Genomic DNA, 17,319 nt, shown 5'->3' on the forward strand with positions numbered 1-17,319 from the left:
AAGTCGTAGTGCAAAGATACAAATTAAATATCTCCAAGATACTTCAAATTCAAGAAAGGGGTGGAGAATTTAACTTTTAAAATTCAACTCCAAATTTAGGTTATTGAAGTCACCCCTCAAATATTATTTTAAATTATCATAAGAATCCTTTCCTCCCTTCCTCTTCTAATGAATTTATAGATGCCGAGAGAAGGAGAGGAAGTCGAGTACTAGTACTCCAGCTGCTGCCTCATGTTTTCTCTTAAGGTTTATTTTGATTTTCCAAGTTGATAAGGAAAAGAAAGAAAACAAAAGAGTAACCTCACTTTTGGTTTCCTGGGATTAGTTTCCAGCGAACAAGGGAATAATTAACCCTTTTGTTTTATACTAGTTTAGGGACATTATTAAAAAGGGTGGCCCCCACAACTTGTACACTTGTATCACATAAATAACAATACTTTCAAATCCTCCTCTTAAATGCAAAAACATACAAATATTGTGTATATATGTGTTCTATTCCATTTGCTTTTCTTTTGTACCGTAATTATCTTTATAAGTCAAAGTTCTACTTAATTCAAGTTGTTAATTCAAATTTTTTCTCGAGGTGCTACAATCTCCCCCACTTAGGATCATTCATCCTCGAATGATGATAGTACCTTAACTTCCATTCCATAACTATCCAAGGTATTCTAAGATCATTTAATCAATTTCGGTCCTCACTTGATCCATCGCAAGGCCTTAAATTTGACTAACTACCTAAATTTCCAAAAATTCGCCAGAGTTTTCTTTGTAAATAGGACTATCGGGTACCTGTCAGCTAGCCAGAATACATCCAAATGCGCTTCACAGAGCGTCACAACACATATAATATTCAACAAATAACATAAAAGGCTCCACTTGGCCTTAAACTCAAAAACAATAGTACACAAGGCTCCTTTTGGCCTTAAACACCATTAAAAAGTCATAACTTACCTTATACTCTGCATCTGGATGTTGTTTCCATGTAAATCTCAAGGCTCATAGGCATAAATCATGTACCTAAATATATCAGGTAAGAATCAGATATCAACAGAACAAAATATAGTAGAAGCTAATGATCACATAAAGCGACACATAGTTTAAGAACCTTTTGATAGTTTTGGAAATAAATAAGGGTATTTAGTTTTCATATCCTTTTCTGCTTCCCAAGTGGCTTCTTCTATATTTTGATTCCTCCATAACACCTTTACTGAAGCTATGTCTCTAGTTCTCAACTTTTTGACCTGCCAAACCAATATAGACACGGGGACCTCCTCAAATAATAAGTCTCCGTACAACTCAATCCCCTTTATAGGGATGACTAGATACCGTTCTCCTAAGTATTTACGTAGCATAGACACATGAAAGACCGGATGCACTGCAGCTAACTCTCGAGGTAATTCTAGCTCATAGGCTACTTGGCCAATTCTGCGAATAACTCTATAGGTCCATATACCTGGGACTTAACTTACCCTTCTTACCAAATCTCATAATGCCTTTCATAGGAGACACCTTCAAGAACATGAAATCATTAATTTGAAATTCAAAATCTCTACATCGTACATCCGTATACAATTTTTGCCTACTCTAGGTAGTCTTTAACCACTCTCGTATCAGTTTAACATTTTTGTCGGCTTGATAGACCAAGGTCCGAACCCAATACCTATATATTACCTACTTCGAACCAACCAATACACGATCTACATCGTCTTTCATATAAAATTTCAAATAGAGCCATGTCAATGCTAGAGTGATAACTGTTATTATAAGCAAATTCTATCAAAGGAAAATGATCATCCCAATTACCTTTAAAATATAGCACACACGTTCTCAATATATCTTCGAGCGTTTGAATGGTGTGCTCAGCTTAGCCGTCTGTCTGAAGATGAAATGCAATACTAAGGTTCACCTGCGTACCTAAGCTCTTATGGAATGATCTCCAAAACTGAGCTTTAAACAGGGAACCTCTATCTGAAATAATGGACATTGGGGTCCCATGTAGATGGACAATCTCTTTTACATATAACTTGGCATAATCTCCAGCCGTGCTGGTAGATTTAACAGGAAGAAAATGGGCTGATTTTGTCAATCGATCAACTATTACCCAAATAGAGTCATGTTTCCGATAAAAAAAAGGTAAGCCTACAACAAAGTCCATATTAATAGCATCCCATTTCCATACAGGAATACTAAAGGTTTGAGCTAGGCTACCGGGTCTTTGATGTTCCGCTTTCACTTGCTGATAATTAGAGTAATGTGCCACATATTCTGCTATATCTTTCTTCATGTTATTCCACCAGTAGATCTCTTTAAGATCATGATACATTTTTGTAGAGCCGGAATGAATTGAATAATGAGAGCAATGTGCCTCAGCCATAATCTGTTATCGCAACCCGTTTACATCAGGTACACATAATCTGCCTCGACACCTCAAAGTACCATTGCTTGCTAACTTAAATATTATGACTTGATGTTGTTGAATTCCCTCTCTGTACTGGAACAATAAGGGATCATCATACTACTTCTGCTTAAATGATGCCACAAGCAATGACTCGGCTGAATTAAGTACGACAACGCCACCATCTTCAGAATCCATAAGGTGAACGCCCAGATTGGCCAATTTGTGAACATCTCTCACTACTTCCCATTGAACAGGTGGCAGATGTGCTAGACTACCCATGGATAGTTAACTAAGAGCACAGCTACAATATTACCCTTGCCCGAATGATAGAGAATATTGACATCATAGTCTTTCAATAACTCTAGCCACTTCCTCTGTATCAGATTTAGCTCTTTATGCTTGAATAGATATTGAAGACTCTTATGATCCGTAAATATATCAATATGCACTCCATATAAATAATGAAGCCAAATTTGTAGTGGAAATACCACTGCTGCAAGCTCTAAGTCATACGTGGGATAGTTCTATTTATGCTTCTTTAATTGTCAAGAAGCGTACGCTATAACTCTTCCATGCTGCATTAGGATGCAACCCAAACTAACACCTGAAGCATCACAGTACACCACATATCCTTCTATGCCGTCTGGTAAGGCTAACACTGGCGCGGTAGTTAATCTATGTTTCAGCTCTTGAAAACTTCTTTCACAAGCATCTGACCACTGGTACTTAACTGCTTTCTGTGTCAATTTGGTCAATGGGGCAGATATAGAGGAAAAATCCTCCACAAATATCCTATAGTAACTTGCTAGCCCCAAGAAACTACGCACCTCAGTAGGAGTGGTTGGTCGAGGCCAATTTTCACAGCTTCTATATTCTAAAAATCTACTCAGATGCCTTCTCCAGATACCACATGACCAAGAAAGGTTACCGAGGTCAATCAAAACTCACCCTTAGAGAACTTAGCATATAACTGGTGCTCTCCGAGCCTCTATAATACCGACCTTAAATGATCTGCATGCTCAACTTAATTACGTGAATATATCCAAATATCATCTATAAATACACTCACGTATATATCAAGGAAGGGTTTGAAAATCCTATCCATCATGTCCATGAAGGCTTCCAGTGCATTCGTTAGCCCAAATAACATGACAAGAAACTCAAAGTGCCCATATCTTGTCTGAAAGGTTGTTTTGGGAATATCTGCTTCACGAATTCTTAACTGGTCATAACCAGACCTCAAATTGATCTTTGAAAAGCATTTAGCTCTCTGCAATTGATTGAATAAATTATTTATTAGGGGGAGAGGGCACTTAGTATTTATTGTCACTTTGTTCAGCTGTCTATAATCTATACACATTCACAATGTGTCATCTTTCTTGTATAAAAAAGCACTGGCGCACCCCAAGGTGATATACTGGGCCGAATGAAACCTTTATCAAGTAAGTTTTTTAACTGTTCTTTTAAATCTTTCAATTCTGTAGGCGCCATTCTATAAGGTGGAATTGATATTGGTTGCATACTGGGATCCACATCAATACCAAAATCTATCTCTCTAATAAGAGGTAATCCAGGAAGTTCATTAGGAAACACATCTGAGTACTCGTTCACCACTGGTACAGATTCTAGAGTTGGAGCCTGTTTTTCTGCCTCAATGTCTTTCACTTGGGCTAGGTGATACAAACACCCCTTTGCGATAAGCTTTCGTGCCTTAAAAAAGGAAATAAACCTCCCTCTAGGCATCATAAAGTCACCTATCCACTCTAAGACTGGCTCTCCTGGGAAGTGGAAATGAGCTATTTTGGCTCGACAATCAACTGTAGAATAACAAGAGGATAACCAATCCATACCTATAATAACATTAAAATCAACCATTTCAAGTTCAATCAGATTAGCCAATGTAGCACGACTACATACTGTCACCCCACAATCATAATAAACCCTTCTAGCTATAATAGAATCTCCCACTGGAGTTGATACCACAAATGGTTCTCGCAATAACTCTGGCTCCACTCCAAACTTCTTAACCACAAATGGAGTAACATACGACAACGTAGATCCTAGGTTTATCAGGTCATATACATCATATGAAAAGACAGCTAAGGTACCTATGACCACATCTGGAGATGCCTATGAATCTTGTCGACCAGCTAATTCATGCATATGGTTTCGGCCTGCACTCGAACTAGGACCTCTGTCTCTACCAGATTCTCTGTCTGCTGATGCCTGAGGACTGGGAGAAGAAGAAGGCACTGATGAAGATGAAGCTGATGCAGACCCTATAGGTTGTGGTCAGTCACCTCTACATTTACCTCTGAGTTGTGGAAATCACGTACTATATGACCCTCTATACCACATCAGTAACACACATTTAAACCATGCTGACACTCTCCTCTATGTGGTTGGCCACACTGCCTGCATGTAGGTCGAGGTGGTAACCCTTAACTGACGCCCCTCTATGGTCGTAAGTCTGGTGATATAGAAGTCTGGATCTGCTCATACCTATGCCTCAAGAACTAATTTGGAGCATTAGATGTGGAGTGCACAGTTGACTGGGTTTGCCTAGGTGGCCCTCTACTAGTGGTAGCTCCACCGCTTCCCTGATACTGGTTGGTCATCCTAGCTCTCTTACCCTGCTCCCTTTCACTATCTATTTTAAGATTATGTTGATCTTCCTCTATCTTCTGGGCACGTGCCATGATCCTTGCTATATCCAAATCCTTATTCATAGCAGCAATGGAAAAAAGGTCCTTTAAGGGACCCGCAAGGCCATTCACAAAGCAATGAATCCATTTTACTTGTGTGCTAACCACCTCTGGAGCATATTTGACAACTGCATAAATCGCAAACAATACTCCTTGACACTAAGATTACCCTACTTTAAAGATAGAAATCCATCCACCTTCGCCTCTCTGAGCTCTAATGGCATGAAATGATCTATGAAGGCTTCTGCAAATTCTGGCCAGACTGCTGGAGGAGCTTCCTGACCTCTCGAGGCAACCCACATCTTATACCAATCAACAAAAATATCTTTCAGTCGATGGGCGTCCAATTCAACTGTATATGTATTCGAAACCCGCATTACCTTACAAACTCTATAAGCCTTATCAATGAATTGTTAAGGACCCTCCGCAAGCTTAGAACCTGTGAATTCTGGTGGGTTCATACGAAGGAAATCTTTGATCCTAAATTCAGCTATCCCTCCTTGAGTAGCAATAGGTACATCCACACTCTGTCTTTGGGCCTAAGCGGCGACCAATTGTGTAAGCAACTATATTGCTCCCTTAAGATCTAGGTTTGAGGCACTTGGTGGCGAGATAGGAAGTACCATTGGCACCACTGGAGGTGCATAAACCCCTGTAAGTCCTTTCGTTCCAGGAGTTTGAGAACCTGGAAGCATAGAACCAAACAAACTTCCTTGAGTCCTATTCAGATCCACCAATACAGGAGATAGCCAGGTAGTGGTTGCCTCCTGAGTAGTGTAGTAGCGACCTGCTGGCTGCTTTATCCTTTTCTGTAGCAGACATAGTCTGTATCACAAATAAACAGAATATGAGTCAGAAGTCTTCCTATAACTTAACTCTACTGCACGATCTAGATTATATATAAAGGTCAAATTCTTAAATATCCATGTAGTCCCTTAATTATAAATGTGGTGCGCAACACATAGATAAGTAAAGTCCTACTAGACATGGCTTCATAGACTTCCTAGGACACTTGAACCTAGGTGCTCTAATACCAAGTTTGTCAGCCCCAAAATGGTAATGACGAACAAGAACTGTATACACTTACTCTACAAGTACTTTACGACGTACGCGAGGTTATAAGATAATAACGAGTAGGATATTCGATAAGCATTGCATATGTACACGGGAGATTTACATTAACGAAACTATACAATACTACATGATATCCATGAAGCCTCTAGTCAGTTTAACACACTATACTACAAATGACTAGTTGTCATTAGGCCCGTCATGCCTAACCAGAGATCTGTCCAGAGGGAATTGGAGCTCATCAAAATATCAACTGAAAACGGCAAGAGAGCCTAACGTGGATGTCTTCTATCAGGAGGATCGGAGCCTGCATTATTAAAACATAGTAGGCCTAAGACGTCAGTACATAAACAACATGTACCGGGTTAAAAGCAGACAGAATAACGGCTAGACAAATACAGAAGCTCATATGAGTCAAGTGGTAAAGTGAAAAATGTATGGGCCAACAAATAACACCTATACAATATGAACTAATAACTTATGCACCAATTTTATTAGCATCATATATAATATTTAGAAAAACGTTCATTATAATATAGAACCAATACTTTGTCTAAGCGATGCACTTATCCTATAAATCATACAAATGATCACAAGATGGCCTTCCGAAGGCAATCTAAGGCAAGTATAAAGCATATGTTGCTCACATACTCATTGCTATGATCCCACATGTATAACTGTAATCGCAGTCTGTATCCAGGCACGCCCCATCTAGGGGCTCACTATGAGCGTCTGCCCGCAGGCCATATATTTCATATGTTGGATCGAGTCAGGGAAAACCAATACATGATGTTCCAACTGACTCCAAATGTAAATGATGCCACAAAGGCGGGTACGTCCAATGGTTGGGCTCACTATAGTGGTCTGATCTCGATCTTGTGCACAGAATCACGTCAAGTGGTATGCCAAGCCAAACCTATGTATCCTCTCGTCGTTAATGTTTACCAAATAATGCTTTAAACGCCTATGACATATGAGTTATGATAATGATCGTCTAGATAACATATACAAATACAACTATGCCATTACTATTTACTTTTACTCCTTACATGTGGTATCCACATATATACTATGGCCTAAAGACTTCACTAGGTAGGATGGTATTTCAGGTCCCCAAATGACGCTACACGCGGGAGTATAGTTTTTATATTTCCAACCACCAAGTTTCACTATCAAAAAGGCAATCCACTAACTGCACGAATAACATATGCGTTCATTAGTAACTTATAGGAACATTTAATAGTTTAGTTCCATATTCATCGATCATACCCAAAATCAACCGAATTCTTTAATAAGCATTCCAAATGAATCCTTTAACTTTTCAACTTATATAGTTCCATGTTAAACCACTCAATTTATAGAAATTCCCAAAAGCCCCTCTTTAAACAAAATTCTCCATTTTCCCCCTTTTTCATTCACGAACCCAATTCAAGTAGTAGTGCAAAGATACAAATTAAACATCTCCAAGATACTTATTTATAGTCAAATTCAAGAAAGGGGTAGAGAATTTACCTTTTAAAATTCAACTCCAACTTTAGGTTATTGAAAACACCCTTCAAAGATTATTTCAAAATTATCATAAAAATTCTTTCTTCCCTTCCTCTTCTAATGAATTCGTGGATGTCGAGAGAAGGAGAAGAAGTCGAGTACTAGTACTCCAGGTGCCACCTCATGTTTTCTCTTAAGGTTTATTTTGATTTTCTAAGTTGATAAGGAAAAAAAAAAGAAAACAAAGGAGTAACCTCACTTTTGTTTTCCTGGGATTAGTTTCCAGTGAACACGGAATAATTGACCCTTTTGTTTTATACTAGTTTAGGGACATTATTAAAAAGGGTGGCCCCACAATCTGTACACTTATATTACATAAATAACAATACTTTCAAGTCCTCCTCTTAAATGCAACAGCATACAAATACTATATGCGTTCTATTGCATTTACTTTTCTTTTGTACCGCAGTTATCTTTATAAGCCAAAGTTCTACTTAATTCAAGTTGTTAATTCAAAAATTTTCTTGAGGTGCTACACCCTATTAATATTTTTTCCTCCCCAAACATTTACAGATGGTTTGTTCATTTTTGGACAAACTGTCCGTTTTGATACATAAAAGAAAATTGACTCCTAGATTTGAGAAAGTGTCCCTTTTAGCTCCGAACTCTTGGCTTTATCGTATGTTTGGTATGAGATATTAACTAATTTTAAAATTATTTTATCCCATCATTTGTTCGAAAATGGTGGAAATAATATGTATATAAAAGGTGGGATAAAATAGTCGCATAGGATATCCCACTTATTCCATACAATATATGAAACGGCTCCTTAGAGATCAAACGTAATTGGATCAAAGTTTAATCAAGACGACTTTTAAAATTTATGATTTTTAGCATACCATAATATATTTGTGTGGCTATACAATATTTTAAGCTTACTTGTTAATTATACAAAATTACAAATTATGATATCTGTGTGACTATAAAAACGGAAATATATGAGTGTGCATGCGACTCTATGTAGAGACCTGACTTCTTTCATTAATTATTAAACAGAAAATTTAAAAATTTATATTATTTCTTGAGAGAAGGGTCAAACTTACACTTGAAAAGCATCCCCATTTTTCAAGTTTTTTTTAGATAAACTATCGGATGTGAGTTTCCTACTTAAACTATCACCAACTAATTATCAAAACACATCTTAACTATCAATTATTCACTTTTCCTACCTGAATAATGTTGAGTAGAAAAAGGGAACAACTAATAGTTGAGATGTATTAGCGATAGTTCACATAGAAAATTCGCCCACCTAATAAATAGTTCACATATGAAACTAGAATAACCGGAATATTATAGGTGTTTTTACCATTAACTCTTATTACATTAATTTAAAAGTAATCTTTCAAATCAAACAGAAAAGCCACACAATTTTTACTACTTTTAGAGAGAAATACTACTGCAAGGCTAGTGCTGCAAGGTTAGTCACTATTAAGTCTTCAGAACTTGAAATAATTCTTCTTCCCTTTCCAATTTGAGTGTGTTAATGCGCATATATGATGCTATAACTTCTCTATATTAGTGTTTTGCATTCTCAGAACTTTTCAAAGCAAACATAAAAACTGAGCATACAGAGAGATTTGATTTGCCTCAAAATCACACATTCTATATTATCAACCCAACTTGTCTAAAGCCTTAACAAAACAAACCTATATCTAAAGTCCAGCCAGTACAAACTCTTGCAATATTTCCCAAGCAAAAATAAAAAGACAGCAAAAGGCACACCACCTATATCTTATAAGTTGATTCCTTTCTAACATCAAAAGTAGGAATATGGACAAAATGAAGCTTTGTTCTGTCAGTAATCGATCCCCTTCTCGAATTCTGCGGGTACTACTTTCCTGCTACATCTGAGAATCTTGCAGAGTTACCGTTTCCATTCTGCTCGGGTCATCTTATCTGAAATGGCAAAGGCAAAAGTTACACTCATAAAGTCAGTTAGAAGACATTATGTTCTATTCTGTATGAAATTCAGCAGACTTCACAATTATGTCATCTTAAGCAGACTCGTGAACGATAGACCTTAATTGTTTTGTTTTAATACTCGTACTCCACAGAGTGAACTAACTGCTCTCTCTGTTTCAATTTGTTTCTCTTACTTTCCTTCCTTTTTACTCTGTTTCAGAAAGAATGTTTTTTTCCTAATTTGGCAACTCCTTAATTTCAACCACCCCACATGACATGTTTAAGAAACAAGATTAAAGGGCATTTCGGTATACTATACATATATTTAGTTTAAGACCACAAGATTCAAAAAGTTTCTTTACTTTCTTAAACTTTGTGGCTAATCAAACTGAGACAAAAATATTGAAATGGAGGGAGTAATTTATAGAGAATTCAAACCTTTATCGAAGAGAAATAGTTGGCACTTAAATACTCACCAGTACCATCCCTTGAAGATGAAAAAGATCTGTCAATCTTGATTCCTTCTTTTGCACTAGCTTGGACCAGCCTCTGCACCCGTGGTGATGGTGAAGAACTCAGCTTTCCATTCATAGGGGATGGCAAAGAATGACGTCTGGTTGGGGCATTCTTCTCAGCTACATCTTGCCCAAACCTTGGTGAGGCTTGGTCTTTCAGCTTAGCCTTAGCAGACTTGGTTGGAGCCATGTAGCTCGGCACCTTTCTTGTCGTTGGCGTACTTGCATCTACATCATACTTTGCAGGTAAAGAAACTCTTCTTTTAACCTTGTTGCTTTCATTACTTTCATTATTATCATGGTTAGTACAAGAATCGCCATTTGCAACAGGAGTAACCTCTCTGTTATCAGTGATCGATTTCTGATCCGCAGCATCAGTAGCTGATTTGTGATGAGTATCAGATAAAGAAAGGTTATCCAAATGAGGAATAGGATCATCCACCACAACGGTTTCTTGAGGTGGGTCCACCTTAGTAGAATTTTCAACTGTCCCTTCTGAACTTTTCAATGGTTCATCAGATGTCATGCTTGATGTTTTGTCATGATTTTGCCTTTTTCGCTCAGTATCAACCTCAGACTGAACTGGCTTTTCCAATAGAGGGCTGGATGTTTTCTTTAAATTATGTTTTACCTTCTTAATCTCACTTCCTGGATTCTGAAAAACAGATTTTACCAAATTACTTGATTTCTTCTTTTCTGATCCCAAAGAAGTGGAATGATTTGAACCGTTCTGCATTTTTTTAGAATGTACTTTCCTTCCATTGTGCTTTGACATAGCAATGTCTGCTTCAACCTGTTGATGTTTTTTTCTCGAAAGTGTTTCCGGTTTAGATCGTGGTTGCCAAATCTGCGATATAGTCCAACGGACTAGCCATTGCTCACTAGAATTTGGTTCCTCTGGACCATAATGGAGGTGTAGAGGCATTACAGCAGGTGATGAAGCGAGTAGCTGAAACAAGAAGCATTGTTCAATCAGTAATCCGTCAACTATAGAAACAAGAACCAAGTAAAACCGAGAAAAGTGGGCTGTTTAAACTTTGAACGACAACTTCTTTTGCATTTAATGCTTCAAAACCAGAAAATAAATTAATTTTAGCAGTAAGGGGAGTTTTGACGTCTGGTTCATGTATGCAAAACTTCATATCTGGGCAACTGCTTTCTGAACAACAACTTGTCATATGGAAAATGCAATGACAGTATGAAAAACCGACCTTGGTAGTGAATTCATTTTTTGATAGCTCCCTCGCCAGTTTTGATGCATAATCCAATTGTTTAGCATCCTGATGATGAAAGGTACCACAAAAAACTATAAAAGATCGAGCAAGTCATAGCATAACAGTTAAGAAATGGTACATTGAACACGCAAGCACCTAATCTAAGAAACTTGGATTAGTAGATGTTGTAAATGTGAATCACAATATAAGCCTTAATAATATAAAGATGTCAAAAGATTATCAATCTTAATAAAATTAAGTCAATTTGGCTTGGCTAAGTCAATCCTTAGCCCCCTCATTCTTCACCCTCCCCCTAAATAGTAATAAATTTTAAAAATAAAAAAGTCAATTTGTGTAGTTTACCTGTTGTCCAAGTCCTCGTTTGGTTATCACTTCATAGCCAATATTGGAACATCTAACAATCTGGCCCCGGACATGTGCCTGAAGCTTCACAATACCATGAATACAGTATAATGTAGCAACAGCCTGCCTTCTTACCAGATGGCCGCGTACTGCAGCTTGTAGCCTTATGACACCTTTGAGCCTAAGAAATGCCCGGCGAGCCTGCAGAGAGACCATATAGCCATTAGAACAGGTTAAATGTTCAAGTTCAATTAGAATCCAATTGTCATAAAATATGTTCTTAAACATCAAAGGTACCAAGACCATGCCAGATTTAAGTAGCCAAGTCCTTCATAACACTCAATCATTTGCAAATTAAGAAAACGCATGCACAGACCAAAATTTAAACTATCAGTCACACAAAGTCTAAAATGCATCTCATCCACAAAGCAGTATTTGAAGCCAAGTCTTTGAACATAATGAACAAAACCATTAAGAGCTTCAAGGAGTTGGAAGAAATCCAAACATTACCCAACGCGTAGGTTTGAAGTTGGTTACTTTTGGATGCTTGGACTTTGGAGCCTCCAGTGAGCCCATTTTGTAGGTACTAAAAGAACTTGGTGATGATAGTCATTTTCCAAGATTTATGACTCAAAATAGATTGTCCAGCAATTGTAATGTAGCATAACTTTACTTCTTAACAGAAGTTGTTTACATCTTTACAATATAGTCTTGCCTTATTGTCATCTCCCCACCCACCACCCCAAGACATCTTCAATTTATATTTGGCTAGGGAACTCTTTTACAGGATAAAAAGGAGAAAGGCTCAAAGCAGAATAAGTGTATGTCAAGCAAATTCCAGAATCCCACCTCCCCCATCCTTGTGCAAAAGAATAGTTAATATATGTAAACCTTACTTGACAAACATGCGCATGCATCTCTTGTTTCGCTTAAACTATGAGAAAAGCTAGCAAATGCTACAACTCCCACTCTCTTAACATCAAACACCGTCTCTCTAACCATTTTAGCAGAAAATCAAGATCTATCCGTACATGCTGCTGAAAGAACAAATGAATTAACGAAGCAACAGATTGATCGGCTTGCACATTCATTAACCACAAAAAATGAGCATAGTAGAGTAACAACCTGTGAAAGTAACTCGCTGCCAAAATATTGAAGTGGAAGGGGAAAGACATCAAAAGATAGAAGATAAAGCTTGCCAAAAAAAACAAACATAATTCCGTATCATAATTGTAATAAAAGAACACAGAAGAAAACCTAAAATATTTCAATACACCAGTAGTCTATATGGGTTGAGTAATTACCAGATAACCCCTAAAAATAGCTTGTGTCTTTGTAGCAGCTTGCTCAAGCCTCATTTTCTCAGTATCCTCGGGTAAGGTAAGACATGTATTTTCTTCGTATTTATTTCGCTCCATAGAAGGGAGAATCACCTCATCAGTGACCCCTCTTTTTTCAAAGTTTGAATCTTCTTTTATTCCACTAGCATTACCAGCAACTGGTTCAGATATCAATGGCGGATGGACAGACGAACCGGACAATGCCGCGTTGGTGGAAATTACAGATGCTTTCTCATTTGAAGATTTCTTTAAAAAAAGAAACAGAGAGTACAATAACTTATTGGAAATAATAGGAATTAAATAAACCCCAAACAGGAAAGCAGGATAAGCTGTATGAACAAGAAATGCTTGTGGAAAACCGTTCTCAGAGAAACATGTCCTTTACAAGTAGCCCGGATCAAGCTTGTTGCGTTGTAATGATAAGATTATTTTTGTGGCCAGCGATCCGACCATAGGATTTAACATTAGGAGAGAAGACAAGAGCATTAACATTAGGACAGGAGACAAGGTTCATTTTCATGAATGTTAATCACCAAAGTAATTAGACAGCTCACCTTATGGTTTGCCTTAAAAGAATGTCCACTTCCCCAAAAGGAAGTACTACCATGGGTTACGCCATGCAAAGGTTCTAAGGGCAACAATTTTTATTTTTATTGTTTTTCGATAAGATGAGGTAAATTCTAATGGAAACAATTTCACATTTCTCGGCATAAACCTTATCCACTTCTATTCTAGAAAAAGCAAGAAGTTAGTTAGTAACTTGTGAATAGACTAATTATTATAACTAATAGCAATTTCGCTAAAAAACATAGCTTTCAACTCTTGACAAGTCAAATGGATATAACGATAAATCGACTTTACCAAAAAGCAAGCCGATATAAGCAAAAGGCAGACCCAGAGGAATAATTCAATTCGAAAAAAAATTGAATCGTATCTCCTACCTTTGATGTGCCAGATTTGGAAGACTTTTTCCCTGGCAGTAATGACCTGAGCCACTTTCCAGGAGACTTTCCCATAGTAATAAGGTTGACGTCCACAACGTAGGAACCTTGTGATGATAAGCCTGGAAGGTTAAAAAGAGCTCTATATCAGGTAAGTACATGCAAACTTGCAGCAGTAAGTAGCCATAGATGTAATCCATTGATGAGGTTGAAATGTTTATTTTTGGATTCTTTTTCTGAAACCAAAGCACAGTAGTTATTCCACATTTCTATTGAACTAGCATAAAAAAAGTCCAGAATTCCGACACAAAGCCTACTATCACTGATCTATTTAGTGAAATTAGAAGAGGATTTTTTGGTAAAAATGAATTTAGTGAACTAAAACGATTGATTGCCAATATATCCTTTTTTTTTTCAAGGACCTAAAGCCTAAAGTCTAATTGGTTTATCAACATGCCTGCAAATAAAAGAAGAAAAGGAACAACTATGCTGCAGTCCCCAACAAGTTGGGTCAATTATATGAATTCTCACTGACTATATTTCTCCATCTAAAATTCATCTCACGCCAACAATATACAAAATAAAATGAATATATAAAAAGTAGGAGCAATTTTCTATTTATTTTTATCTAAAGGACTCTCAGATCGCATAAGACCTGAACAACAGCATACCCTGTGAAATTCCACAAAATGGGGTCTAGAGAGGGTAGAGTCTACGCAGACCTGACTCCTACCTCTTAGAGAGGCTATTCCAGAAAGACCCCCGAATCAAGTGAAGCAGATCAACGTAGTTATGGAAAGGAAAAACAGCAATGAAGAAAACATGATGACTAATAGGAAAGCAAGGTGGAACATATATGCAAGGAATCATAACATCAACAACAAGGTGAGATAACCTAAACATAGTAAACAACAACAGGACCAAAAGCAAGTGTAGCCATATATGAAGAAATATAATGCCCTTCAAGAGAAATCCCTACCACCAATGAACTCCAGCTATATCTTTCAGGATATCCAATTTCCAATAAACAAATCAGAGCCCCAAATGCAACAATGTTCAAACAGTTAAATGTAGATGGAGTAACCCTTGCACATATAAGTAACGAATATTACCAGTAATATCTGACATTAAGGGAGCGTTTAGCCATGAAAAATTTTCACTTTTCACTGGAGTTAGACTCCAGATAACACGTTTGACCATAAAATTTCCGAAAATCAAGAATTTGAAAAACAACAAAAAAAGAAGAAGCTATTTTCACTTTTCTCACTCCAAATTTCTCACAAGAATTCAAAAACAACTCCAATTGGTACTGGCCAAACAAAACTCCAATTTTCAAATATCATTTTTCACTTTGAAAACAAAAACTACTCTTTTCAAATACTCACAATTTCATGGCTAAACCCCACTAACTATACAACAACAACATATCCATGTAGTCCCACAAAGTGGGGTATGGGAAGGGTAGACAGTGGCATACCTACATTGACCCAAGGGTGGTCACCCGAACAACACCCTTCGTCAAAAAATTATGTTGTGCATATCTAAAATAATACTACTATGTACATAGATCAAAAATAGCTTTTTAAAGATATATACTAAATTTTTGAACACTCTTCGCACAATTCCTAACTTACTCTAAGGTAGAGAGGTTGTTTCCACAAGAACCTCGGCTCAAGACAAAAAAGGGTCTAAGAAAAAGATGGAATGCAGTTAGTTTAATCCATTAGCTTAAGAGTAAACTCAAGAATTCAACATTTTAAAGGAAAATACTGAAAGTACATGGGATAAAACTTACCTCAACAGTGCAAAGATTGAAACTTTAACAAAAACCGACCTTTAACTGCAACAAATAAAAACAAATTTAACAAAAGTAAGTGCAATAATCAAAAGGGTCAACAAAAAAATGTGCATTAAAGAAGAAAGTAGCTAAAGAATCCAACTTCATTCACTGAAAGATCTGAACCAGAAAGATTTTTCACCATTTTCTTGAAAAAATAGTAGAGAGCCAAGCAGCACTCAACAACAAGCAGGACGGAGTTTTTCTTTCAAATATCATTTTTCACTTTGAAAACAAAAACTATTTTTTTTCAAATCCTCACAATTTTCATGGCCAAACGCCTCCTAGCTATACAACAACGACATACCCAATATGATACCACAAAGTGGGGTCCAAAAAGTGAAGAGAGTACGCAGATCTTACCCTAGAGGCTGTTTCCAATAGACATCAGCTCAAAACAAAAACAACAAACAGACAGTAATAAAAACAATAGATAGTAATAGAAATGTACTATAATAAAAATAATACTATAATCGAACTATACAATTAATAGATAGTAGTAATAAAAATAATAAATAGTAGCAGAACAGTACTGTGACAAAAATAATACTATAATCAACTATACAAACAACAGATAGTAACAAAAATTGAAGAACAAGAAACTAGAGACTAGTAAGAGCAAACACCCCCTAACCCATTCAGATAAAAAATGCAGTCAGTTTTATCCATTAGCTGAAGAACATTGAATCTAAATTTACCTCACACAGACCAAGATTGTAACTTTACAAAAATCTTTGTATAACAAAAAAAAAAAATAAGCTCAAATATAAAAAGGGTCAAAAAAAAGTGCATTAAAGAAGAAAAGGAATTAAAGAATCCAACTCCAACTTTATTATAGATAACTATGGAGTTATAAAGAGAGAGATTTCATCATTTTTTCAAAAAACCATTTTATAGTCAAACGGCACTTTAACAAAATGAAGGGTAAAGTTTTTGTTTTGGAAAAAAAAAAAAACACCTGGAAAATTGGTACTATTGCTGAGTGCTACAGGTGCATCTGTAGTCTGTTGTATTTGTTTTTGTCTGTTTCAGTTTTCAAGATACGATATTGGAAATTATCCATAATGGCAAAAAATGCAAATTGTTCCCTAAAACGACACCGTCTGGGGTCCATAGAGATTATATTGTATTTGTGTGTAAAAATCGAACCGATCGATAAATCGAATTGATAGAAATGTTATTAGTTTATTGTTATTGGGTTAACGATTTTTTAATGATTTTATAAAAAAAATTATTGGGTTATTGCTTCGGTTCTTTTTTTTCTTATTGGGTCATTGGGTAAATCGATAACACAATAAGAATATATATATATATATATATATATATATGAGTTATGATATATTTGTCTTAATTTCTACAAATTAACAAAATCTATTATTTCAATTGTACAAATTCTTAATTTCTCCTAACAATATTTAATTCAAACTTGAAGATTCGTGTAAATTAAAGCACATCATGTAGGATTTTTGGTTGTAATTAAGATTC

At 36.4% G+C, this 17,319-nt stretch overlaps 1 protein-coding gene across 5 annotated transcripts; it reads right to left on the bottom strand.

The window, feature by feature from the left end:
* Window positions 1-9,303: 9,303 nt before the first annotated feature.
* Window positions 9,304-16,893, bottom strand: LOC107848017 (protein IQ-DOMAIN 28). 5 transcript variants are annotated; one of them, XM_016692667.2, is made up of 8 exons: window positions 16,793-16,893; window positions 15,793-15,837; window positions 13,998-14,119; window positions 13,021-13,302; window positions 11,717-11,917; window positions 11,351-11,419; window positions 10,101-11,088; window positions 9,304-9,618 (listed from the first exon to the last, which is right to left on the bottom strand). In XM_016692667.2, exons 3-8 carry the CDS (start codon window positions 14,070-14,072, stop codon window positions 9,587-9,589), a joined length of 1,647 nt encoding a protein of 548 aa, XP_016548153.1. In that variant the 5' UTR covers window positions 14,073-14,119; window positions 15,793-15,837; window positions 16,793-16,893; the 3' UTR covers window positions 9,304-9,586. The 5 variants fall into 5 exon arrangements, with proteins under 5 accessions (XP_016548153.1, XP_016548152.1, XP_047254642.1 ...); XM_016692666.2 differs by lacking the exon at window positions 16,793-16,893 and adding an exon at window positions 16,533-16,747; XM_047398686.1 differs by lacking the exon at window positions 16,793-16,893 and adding an exon at window positions 16,469-16,728.
* Between the last annotated feature and the right edge of the window lie 426 nt (window positions 16,894-17,319).

The sequence above is a fragment of the Capsicum annuum genome, chromosome 11 (assembly GCF_002878395.1).
Source record: "Capsicum annuum cultivar UCD-10X-F1 chromosome 11, UCD10Xv1.1, whole genome shotgun sequence".
Lineage (NCBI taxonomy): Eukaryota > Viridiplantae > Streptophyta > Magnoliopsida > Solanales > Solanaceae > Capsicum > Capsicum annuum.